This window comes from Parambassis ranga, chromosome 20 (assembly GCF_900634625.1).
Source record: "Parambassis ranga chromosome 20, fParRan2.1, whole genome shotgun sequence".
Classification (NCBI taxonomy): domain Eukaryota; kingdom Metazoa; phylum Chordata; class Actinopteri; family Ambassidae; genus Parambassis; species Parambassis ranga.
Genome location: NC_041040.1, coordinates 8,468,495 through 8,480,763, shown reverse-complemented (window position 1 = coordinate 8,480,763; position 12,269 = coordinate 8,468,495). Strand labels below are relative to the sequence as shown.

Sequence of the window (12,269 nt, the reverse complement as noted above, 5' to 3'; positions counted from 1 at the left end):
GTCCTACAAGGCCGTAAAAAGGGCATAATTTACATGTTGTGTTAGGTTTATTTAGCCATTTCACCTTTCTCCATTCCTTTTCCAAGTCATTGAAATACCACAGTAAATTCCTGCAACCTATTTTCTACTTAAAGTACTTTGACATTTTTATTCTTCTGGAACAAATAAGCCCCAGACCTGTGACCTGAAAGGGTATGCAAAGGCAAAAACTGTATATTTTGTAGGGTTGGTTACTTTAATTGGCTTTTCGAAATGAAATGCCTGGATGAATATAGCACATTTGTTTTTAGCATGTCCAAAAACATTAAGGGAACACCCCTCATTTATGCAGGAATAGCGCAGCTACATGTATGAGTGATCTAAACAGCCTCTTTTCTCCTGAGAAAGAAAGAAAGAAATACTGTCTTGATATTGGCTGCCATGTGCTGCATGCTGTTTTTGTATGTTTTCTCCATTCACATTTCCCTCAGTTCCTTGCATACTAAAGCCTTTAGGTAATGGAAACAGGCACCTGCTGCTGGCCCGCTCCACCACATATCTGCAACTACAACACCCCCGGCTCCCATAACCGCCCCTGGGAGACTAAAAGCTTTGACTTACAAATCTTAAGAGGTGCTTTGCACGCAGAGCCCAAAAATAAAATATATGTTCACTTGGTTTGGGAGCAGGGGAGCAGAAGGGGGAGGTGGGGAGGAGAAGGTGGGTGAGAGGCGGTGGTGGAGGTGTAGACATTGTTTCAACAGGGTTTTTTATGTTTTCCTGCTGTCTGTGCTGTCAGAGTGAGATGAGAGAAGTGACGAGGAGGTCATGACAAACATGGAGTCCTTGTGCCACAAGGGACACACCCACATCCTACACACACACACACCCACATAAACGGGGGTTATAATAATATGGGACTTTGTGATACTGAGTGCTAGGACCGTGGATGGACTGACATATAATGATATATATATGATATATATGGTATAAAATATATTAAAATATATTCTATTAGAATAAAATCTCTTGGTATTGGCCTCTAAATCAATACTGTTCAAACACTTGAACACAAACAGACACATGCACCAGTACTTCACATACACAAACACACTATACATAAGCATGCATGCCATAGCTCACACATACAAAGACATGCAATCCCACCAGACACACACACAAATATCCATCTCTTCCCTCTCTTGGGATCCCATCACCATAACAACTAATGCACAGTTTACTATGAGGCCCTGGTTGCAGGTTAAGTCACGCAACCGGGAGACAGCACATCACTTATCGGCCCATTAAGAAACCTAACACATTAACAGAAGCATCAGTGGATCAGCTCTGCTGTGCATGTATGTCTGAGCTACAGAGCTGTTTGGTGATGATCAGCATCAACATTTGCTGCTTGACAGAGAGCCATTAGGATGCAGAGTGTGTAACAACGATCTGATGTTCGAGCAATTCCCATGTAGCATGCTAGCATATCTGTCTGGTTGTGACAACCCCTCTGCTCTGAGACCTTTCCGGGAATTTAACAACGTATCTTGTAAAATACGACCAAAATACGCATGAGCATGTGTGCATGAGTGCTCAGCGCCAAATATAACAGTGTGATGTCAAAATAACAAGAAATTACTTGTCACGCGCTATTTGTTCCCCCAAATGTGAAATAAAGGCCCTCCTAATGAATCTGTTGTTAGAATCTGATTAAAGGTCTTAGGTCAAGTGAGTGAAAAACAAATCTTCTATTTGCACTGATTAGTGTTGACAGGCTTGGTGTGTTCTTCTCACTCTCTTCTGCTCACTTTCACACACAACCACATTCATTCAGACACCCACGTACACACTTCACTGGCTGCTGAAGCCGCCAGGGTGTGTGAGTCCCCACCTCCTTCATCAGCTCTGACACTTCCGCCTCACCCGTATGTCACGCAACACTATAGCATTGTAAAGGAGGTCAGGGCAAAGGGCGGAGGGCACACCCGCATGCACATACACAAAAAAATCCCCCCCTCCATCACCACCCTCCTCCATCTCAAATTTCCAAGTCACTCACTCAGACGTTTATGCAAACTAGAGAGCGTTTCATTCAGGGAGATGGCGGCCAAAAACATGATCATTCGTAGAGTAAAAATGAATATTAGTAAAACAGCTCGAGGGCAGTATTTGCATAAATGTAATTTTTTTCTGTTTAACACGAACAGGGATCACGCACACATATACAGTCAGTAGCCATGTGCTTTCTTACTTCCAGGAGGAGGCTGCTTTCGTTGACTGAGGTCCCCAGTGGAAGGCTCTCTTTCCTGGGTTCAGCGTTAGAGGATGTTGTGCTGATGATGTGCTTTCTGCAGGTCTTCTCTTGGTTTGCTATGAAGAAGAAGAAAGAGAAGAAACTGGGTAAATCGGCATTCTGAATCCTTATTGCAAGGGTATGTGCTGACATTCAAGGTCTGGAACAACCAGCCTATCTGTCACAGGGCAAATCTTCACTTTAACTCTTCACTGTGACAACAATAACTGTTCTGTTTTCCCAAGTATGTCTGGCAAGCCTCCTCTTAGCCTCTGATACAGCAGTGAAGGAGAGCAGGACCAGCACTCAGACATGTGGCGGACACATTAAACATATCAGTCTCCTTTTTTGCACTGCTCTAATGCCAGGTATTAGCCTGCACGGTGGGCAGGTCTAACAAGACAAAACAACAGAGGATTTCAGGACTTTACGGGATTCCTCCCACACGATACAGCCACATGTACATGGAACAGTTCACAGGCAGAATCTAGTGTCTTTGGGGTGTTTGATTTATCCCTAACAGGCTTATTTCTACAGCAGAAATGACCTTATTTTCTTCAAATGCACAACATGTTTTTAACAAGTGACATGTAGTTGAAAATGAGACACGAAAGCTTTAACAGCACACAAAAGAGTGACAGAATCACAAGTTTCATCTTTGCCGCTCAGCTGACCTCTGCCCCCTTTGTGCAGTGGACACAATGGATCAAAGTGGGGTCCTGCTATATTTAACAGATGGACTATAAAAAAGTGACACTTCTAATTGTAAGCTCCTCTACACACACTGTACACTCTCAACTGAATCGCTCTCCTGCTCCTTTGTGCTTTGGCAGAATCTACCAAACAGCACAACAGTCACGCTCCATCAACCTCCACACATATTCCTGATCTTTCAGGCCTACTTTTTTATCATGCCAGTGTGTGTACACATGCAATTAGCCTATACGAGTGTGGCGTGCTGAACTATCACATATGCACTGGTGACGTATGCGTTGCGTGTTGGAGGCATGTTTGCGTGTTTCTCTTATGGGTGTGCTGTCAGGGGGCATGTGGCTCACTACAAGAGATCAGCCCTTCGCTCTGTCACTCACGGTAGCAGGCACAGATTAGTCACGCAACACACACACACCATAGTGTCATTATGAAAAACTAAGTATATATGTATATCTTCTAAAATGCTTCCTAAAGTCTCCAACCCCCTCCCACGACAGCTTCCATTCATCAACACTCTTTATCCTTCCGCCATCCCCTGTCCTCTGTCCATCCTTCCCCCTCCATGCATGCTTCTTCAACCCTCCTCCTCCATCCCTCCATCCTTCCTTTGTTCGGCTTGGCATTGCAGGCGATCGACCGATTTTGTGATGTTGGACGAGTCCCCTCTTTAAATCCACTCTGAAGCACGCAAAGCTAATGCGCAAGCAATTTCCCTCTGGGATTAATAAAGTATTTCTGATTCTGATATATTTTTCCATCTATACATTTTATCTGGATTCATTTGTTTGACATATAATCATCTGTCCACCCTATGCAGCTGCAGAGGGTTTTTACTTAAGTGGAAATAAACACTGTTTTGTTGCTGATGAGAGCATTGACAGGCAGCGTCATAAAAGCAGTAATTATGTTAAGTATTTTGTCATCACCTCCGCTAAGGTGCAAACACATTCAGACAGACAGCCACACACACACACACACACAAAACCATTCTGTTCAATCACCCCAACGCCATCCATCCAGTGGAAACCATTGCAGAGGGAAATGAATCTAATAACCGTCTTCATTTTCCTCCTTCAACGCCTCGCGTATTTTTGTTTTCTCTCTTACGGCAGCTTTTGGAGAGGATGCGGCGTCAGGAAAGACAAACACGCGGGATGATTAATTATCGGCATTGGCACTTCCTCTGCCAACAATGCAGGCTTTATTCATCGCCGCTCATGTCTTTGGGTTTGCTTTTCTTTGCCTCTATTTTCTCCCTTGCTGGTCTAAAAAGGAAAACATAGTAGGTAATGGCGAGGCGTTTATGTGCTCTCTGTGAGGACAGGGTGTTAAGTAAAAAGTGACAACTAGCGGGATGTGGATGCTGCCAAAGGGTGAGGCTGAAAGTGTCTAGCTCCTTCAGCCAGGTCTCTCTTTCCACTTTCACTGAGTGTACAAAATATTAAGACCACTCGCCATATATTAAGGTACAGTGTGACTTAAGTCGCAACTTTTTCAGGACTTTCTGTAGGAGTGACAATGGTGCTTACAAAGAGAAAGGTGCCATTTTGTGCTTCTGGTAAAGCAAAAAAGTTCTAATATTTTCTATTCTCAAAAATAATTTCACAAAACTTGCTGCCACTAATCAGGTCTGAACATGGCCCTTATCCATCAGGTAGTACTTTCTGCAGCCTGTAGGGGGTGAGCTGCCATGTGCATATGTGCATATGTCACAATCAGAGTGCATGTTTTCACCTTCCCTGAAGCCACTTCCTCCTGGTTTACCAAGAACAGCTAAAAAGAGACAACAACAAAGAGAACATCAGGAGAAAACATGAAGAAGAAGAAAACAGCCTCTGTAAAGACAGAGAAGAGTGAAATATGAAGGACAATGTCTCTGAGGATTCATCATGTGTCACTGACGTGCTTCCATTTTGGGGATAATGGGGATAAAAGACAAAGGGATGTCTCACAAAATGATGAAAAATGCAGAAATTAATATTTTAATACAACCCTGTACATTAGAGACGAATCAAAGATGGCATGACAGTATGTTGAAAAGTGCTACAGAGAGCTGCATTAAGTGATTTATAAATCGTGAGTACAAGGGGTAGCATGCGTATTGAACTGAATGGCAAATAATACTCCAGGTCATGTTCCTGTGCAGAGTAAATGTGCAGTGAGGACCAGGTAAGTGTTCATACACAGCTGCTTGTAGACACAACACCAGCTGCTGCACGAAATCTACCAGACTGCATGCTACTGCACACTGAGTCAAACAGGTGGGTATGGCTGCTTCTGTCTTTGCCATTCTTATATTATTATTATACCACAGGGTTTTTTCTTGATTGTTTATCAGCACCACAAAACCAGCAACACATCTCTGGCAAAAGCAAACTATTCTTGCAAAAAAAGGGAAAACCTAAAAAAGTGTTTTACGTCATTATTTTCAAGAGTTTAAATCGAGGCAACTGGACTCAAGGATTTTGTTTTGAAGACATTTCTCCATTCCCCTGAGTGGCTTCTTCAGTTTTGCGAAACATCTTCAAAACAAAATCCTTGAGTCCAGTTGCCTCGATTTAAACTCTTGGAAATGACTGTGACCTGGATGAATGAGCGCATCCACAGACACATTCACGTCAATATGTTAAATTGTGTTGTTAAACTGGAAGCAGAGGGTAAAGCGGACAACATAATCCAAACTATAAATAGTTAACTGCTATATTTAACTACTGGTTATATATAATATTCTGAAAGAAATTCATTTAATGTACTAAGAGATAAATAAGTAATAGATGACACAGCATTTGCTTCACTTCTAGAGTTGCTTTTAACTTAGATTTTATATATAAAACATGACAGGCTAAGTGATATTTAGATCAGGATGATGTTTCTAATGTAATGTAATAATAATGCGATGATATAACAGTAACACTTTGGAGACACTTCGGCACTGTGAGTACCTTCACCACTGAGTTATTCTGATGTGAAAAACACTAATAATCTGACATTTCTTTACCCACACACTGTGTGTTTTGGTTTTGGTACAGGTCCCATTTGTGCAGCATGGGTACCATCTCTTGGCAGCTGATCCTCAGCTGTGTGTTTGGCTCATAAAAGAGGAGTTCCAGACCTGAACATGCGAGGGCTGTGCAGCACAGCAGTTCCTCCCCTCCTACAAGGCTTGCGTGAGTTGAGAAAACTGTGTGTGTGTGTATGTTTGTGTGTGTGTAGAGGTTGGATTGGCTTAGTGCCACACCTCCTTTGCCTATTCCCACCTCCTTCTCTCTCTCTCTCTCTCTCTCTCTGTCTGTCTTGAACAGGAAATCCAGAGTGGAGAGAGCAATACCAACACACACAGAAATAGAGAGAGAGAGAGAGAGAAGCTGGATGATCAAGGGCTGGTTGTCACGCGAGCGAGCCGTCTGTCAATCTCCCCCCCTTTTCCTCCTGACAGGCTGCTGGCCGACAGCCAAGGCCTTGCGTGCAAGCCGGCGAGCCACATTAGCCCATAAAGAATTTCATAATAGCAACAGCTGTTAAATATTGATGACTGCTGGCAAGCGCTCAATGGTGCTCCGCAAAAAGGTTGAGCCTGCACTGTAATGGAAGCTAATACTTCATTATGCCACAGATCAAATGTCCGGATCTTGCTCGGTCCAAATCCAACCCTTGACTTCTTGTTTTTGCAAAGCTAAAAAAAAAAAAGGATTTACTGTAAGAAAGTTTTTGACATTTTCATAACATTCAAGAGCAGATTTTTCGACTAGTTTCATGCTGCGCCAGTTTGTTGGATGTACACAATTTGATGCTTAATCATCCTACATACCAATATTAAACCAGGATTCATAATCTTTCCCATATTGTTCTACATTAGAATGTTTTATTTCCACTGTGACATATTACATTTAAAAGGGATGGAACGATTTAGAGTAATTCCCGTTTGTCTGTTAACAAAAAAACATCCACAAAAAGTGCTTTGTTGGAGACGGGGCAGGAATTACAAATATTCATCTTTCAGAGGAGATTATGAGTGATTTTCTTTTTTTTTGTGGGTAGAGCTGCTGAGGGGAAGCCGTGTCTCTAAGCAGGAAAAAAAAGTTGATTCCTGAATAGAACATAAACAAAGGCCTTGGTTGTGCGCCTAGATACTGAAGTAGAAGGGAAGTGATATTATGACAAAGCAAATGGGATCACCGAATGAAGATCAGGATGTAAACTCAATTGTTTCCACTTCTCTGTTTTGGTTGGCAAGCAGTCACCATGTTGTACAGGAGTAATGTGTCTCCACACAAGAGCCCCTGGGCAAAACAGACTTGTACAGCAACTTCTCCACAGACTGTGTACAGCTACTGTATATAGCTTGACTGCATGGTGCATCATAAAACTGGCGCCATGTATTCTTCACACACATACAATGAAGGACGATTATTGCAATCATAATCTAAAATCCATCTAATTGCTTCTAAAAATAGAGAACATGACTGACTGTGGCACACGTGTTTTATATGTGATGTTTGTCTGCTGGGGAAAATTGCTTTTCTGATGAATCTGCTGAAAGGCACAGAAGCAGAGCCAGCTAAACAGGCTGTCCAAACACTCAAGCCTGGGGAAAATTAACCACAACATAAGCTCAATGTGGTGCAATATTTATACAGACAATTAGAAAAACTAACAGAATGCAAATGGATGGAGGCCCATTGAGAATCAATGAAATGCATGTGCTCCCCTCACACACACACAAACACACACACAGGCTGCATTCAGGCATGTGTTGCGTGAGATGAGCCAGTTATACAGGAAAGCTTTTTTTTATTTGACTATAACCAAATGAATGCAACAGTGTATCTTCTAATTGAGGACAACAAAATGCTCCAGTTTTCCTGGCCGTTGCTGGGGATGTGATATGTTCCACCACCGCTCGGCCTTCTCAGCGGGGTTAAACTCAGGATACAAACTCATGACTCACATGATTAAATGTATATATATGAAAGTATATTTGGTGGATATGGAAACTTCCTTGTCTTTTCACATCAAGTGCTGCTTCCATACGCCGTGATATGTTGACAGTTTCTACTACCACACTTCTTTGTAGATTGCTAGTGCCCAGTAGGCTAAGGATAAAACAGATTTTTAATGCAATCTCTATAGCGTGCATACAGCTGTATCTGACCTTCACATCTCAGATCCACTGTAAGAGGCATCAGCTCTTGCATGCATGTATGTGTTTGCGTGGCGACCCTAGAAATAGCTTTTCCTCGGATTCCTGTTTTGATGAGGCTTGTTGCTCGCTCTTTCTCGTTCTCTCTCTCTCTCTCTCTCTCTCTCAAGGAGCTGGTGGTGGTTAATAAAAGTTGCATTCAGGAACCCCCCACCTGGCCACAATAAAGCACCAGCCGTCTATTTCTGTGCTTGCACAATCTCAATTTTCACGAGCAGTGAGAAGTTCAAGAACTTAAAGACCCTTTAAACTGTAAAGTTCAATGTGAACATGAAAGCCTAAATTGCTGATTTTGAGTTTAATTAGGGATAAATTTGTAATGAAAACCTCTCGTGCTTTATAAACAAACAAGAAGCTTAAAAACAGATGTGCCATAAGGGGTGCATTTATTGTTTAAATTAATAAGAAAAATTACTGAAAATGCTGGGAAATAAGATGACAGTAAACTCCCGCCATTAAACTCTAGACTCAAATACACATCTGACTGACAATGTATAAAACAACCAGCCATAAATGATTTATTGTATAGCCCATTCCTGTATCTATTTATGGATACCCATGCCTTTGTTTCTCTTGCCTTTCTTTCTGCAGAAAGAACTTCAGACAAGTCAAACAGCTCACATAATTATTAGTTTTCTACCCCTGTATTTTCCTCCTGCTGAATGCCTGTGCGAGGTAGGGAGGAAGGCAAAAAAACAGACATAAAGGTGAGCGGAGCATTACATGAGCCTTCACTTCAAATGGTAGTTCCTTGTGTTGCGTGCCAACTTGTGTCACACATAATTCTAAATGACAGGGAAAGAGAAGTACAACAAGCCTCAGATGATCCCTCTTATATTCTTCTTCCCTGTTGGCGAGGGAAAAGAAATCCTCACTTCATTCTGCGGTCGCTGTAAACAGAACACTCAACAGGTTTTCTGGAAAAAGAACCGCACCTTTTATATTTTTAAAAAAGTGGAATCACCAGAGATCCTATTAGAAGTTTTTTTTTCCTCCTTTCATCCATACAGCCTCACTATAACAAGAGGGTAATCTGTTAAAAAGATTATGGTGCCGTTTCGGCCCATTGAGGCAAATAATAATGGGCAGATGGTCCCTCAGGCTGAATCCATATGGAAAGGAAACTACACTAATGCTGCTGTAGCACGCAATGCTAAACAAATGCTAACCACTGACTCAGAGTGAAAGAAGTGCTTTGAGTTGAGTTCTAATTCAAGGTGTAAAGCATAAAGCTCCACAATTACTGTTCTAATTAGCTGTACTCTGTCATTAAGGGGAGATATTAATGCTACCACTGCTAACAATACAACACATGAGGAGTGAATACAACACAGATATACTTTTACAACATCTCACTCACCACAATACATCTGAAAAATGTTCTATTTATGTCCGAAGCTCTGTGGCTGCACTTCCCTAAAGTTTAATGCTCTTTCTTATAGTTTATTAAGCTGAGAAGAGAGAGAATTTTCCTAAAGCAACACTCCAGCCTTCAGTTTTCACATCAAACACACTCCAAATATACTCACAAACATACTGTAGCGACTGCTTGAATCCACACCACGCACACACACATACTCAGAAAGGCCCACCGATGTGTAATTAAATGGGTGTGAGGTGGTTAATGTGTCCAGGGTTGAGGGGGATCAAGTGATAGCCATGATGCTGATCATGCTTTATGCATGAAAGCCATTAACTTGTCAATCAGTAGACACTGTGAGAGGTGTTATGTGTCCGCTGTGCCTGTGTGTATTTGTGTGTGTGTGTAAGAGAGACCAGGACCAATCTGTGAAGCAGGTAATCTAGTGCAATAGCAGAATGCAGTATTTATTGGTGTCTCTCTCTTACTTTATTTTCGTCCCTCTGCTTAGCTCTCATTCCTGTGTAGTTTTAATTTATAAAAATATGTAACATTGGGACTGATTGTCAGTTTTATAGCAGATATTTTTTTACTCTTACAGCTTCAGTCTGATTTGATTTTACTTAGCATCACCTGTCAGCTCCATTTTAACACGAGCGCCTCGTCTCCCACGTTTCTCGCCAACAATATCACACAACAATTTGGCCTCTGACAGAGCCAATTCACTGAACAACACGCTAACCCAACAGTAATCTGATTATCTTTCTCCTAACACCTCACCCCTGTGTATCAGGCCCGGGTGGCAGGCAAACACTGGATGTTTGTAGAAACATCCCCAAGGCACCTCAGCTGCTTTCACATCAAAACCACAATACAGGATGAGACAGATTTATTTGCAGCAAAAAAAGAGCTTAACACTCATATATCAATAAAACGAGTGATCAGAAAACAAGTGATGTTTACAGAAACATTTTCACCCTTACTGCAGCATCAGTCCAGCATCAACCTCCCCCATTGCTCTAGATGTGAGCTCTGGGACGAACAGGTGAAGTGAGGTACAACGAGATATTTTGTCATATCGTGACTGCCCACATTCCCCCATCTGTGCCCCTTGCATGTCATCAGTACACTTTAATCCAAGCCTGTTTGTACTAGTAGTGTTTGCTCCGATCACTTCATTTGGCACAGGGAGAGCGGACATATACCCCCAGTACTACTGCTCAGCAGGCGATATGTGTGTTGCTATATATGTGTGTGTATGTGACTGAAGGATATAGCAGGGTAGAGAGCTTGTTGGGGAATGATTGTGGGATCACGCAAGCTTGCTAAAAGAGGCAAAGTCAGGCGAGAGTCACGCATGGTGGGCTGCTGCAGATGCCACTCAGTCGCCACTCCACTTCCTGGCATCTGGTGTTAGCGTGATGCTACAAGTGTATATATATGTATGTGTGTGTTATGTTTAATTCCCAACCAACTGAGGAGATTTTCAGAGTGTAAACAAACACTGACTTGTCTGCCCTCTCTAAACAGGCTGTCACTCTGGATAAGATGACTATTTCTCTCGCTGCACATGCAAAGCTGCCAGCAAACTCGACCAAGCTCCCTCTAGAGGGAATACTGAACACATTGCATGAAGCTGGATGTGTGCAATACATCAAGGTTATCTCAGCATGGAGAAGCCATCATGGGAGCTTTCTCTCAATCATTGGTCAAGAACATTCTAAAAACAAATGATTAATTTCTTTTTGCCATTGACAGCCCTTATTTAGACATTTACCTCCACTTGAGTCTCTTGTGTGTGTAATTGTGAAGCCTGTATCTGTACATGACTCAACTTTCCAATGCAAATCAGCTGCACAAGCTTTCTGTCTAATGTAGTCCGACCAGACGCTCTCTGTCCTTACATGATTATTGTTGACTACACTGATGAGCTGAATAAGCTCGGCAGGTTTAAGGACAATCACCTCCTCAATCTTTTGAGCTGCTAAGTTGTAGAGTCAAAACCATGTGAAAATTGGGGGTAGGTCAGCTGTGCAGTGCAGCTGTGACCTGGTGCCAAAAGGGGTAGGACTCCTAGAGGTGGAGTTCAGTGAAACAACAATGTGCCAGTGTTTGGATCACTATTCGCTCTCTCTTTGCGTGCATATTATAAAACAATTGTTGGTGAGTGTGTTTTCAGGCTGGTGATGATCTCATCAACATGTTGTTAAATCTCCTTGTCCCCCCAAAAAATGAGACTCTGCTTCTCACGGAAGCAAAGTCGGAAGCAGTGGCAAGTGTGCCTGTGTGTGTTTGGATCAGGGAAAAAAAGAGGGATTGTTTTGTACAGCGAGGCACAGTACAGTAGGGCGCAGCAGGGTCAGCAGACAGAATTGAGTGTCTCCATCCACTGACCCAAAAGCTTCTGTGTCCTCAGATCACCCCCACAGACGCAAACTCTCAACTGTATGTTCTACTGAACCGAACTTACTACAGACTGTAGCTGTCAGCTTGAAATTTCATCCAAGAAACTCACATTCGACTCCCATGTGGGACCATGTTTTTTATTCCCTTCTTAGTTTTTGTTTAGTGCTTTGCTTCGTGCTGCTGTATGGTTAGAAAAATCTTACGTTTTCTAAGCTTAAGTTCATCTGAGCTTTTATTGTGAAATTTTCAGGCTTATGATGAATTAACTTACAGAAAACTAAGCCATTGACCTGATAAAAAGCTCAGTTACACCT

General features: G+C 42.2%; 1 protein-coding gene across 2 annotated transcripts in view; it reads right to left on the bottom strand.

The window, feature by feature from the left end:
- Nucleotides 1-12,269, bottom strand: part of ahrra (aryl-hydrocarbon receptor repressor a) — a 54,536-nt gene that overhangs the window by 11,827 nt on the left and 30,440 nt on the right. For both annotated transcript variants that reach the window (XM_028433490.1, XM_028433491.1), the window contains exon 4: nt 2,234-2,352. In XM_028433490.1, coding sequence (XP_028289291.1) covers nt 2,234-2,352 — 119 coding nt within the window. The remainder of the gene's footprint in view (nt 1-2,233; nt 2,353-12,269) is intronic.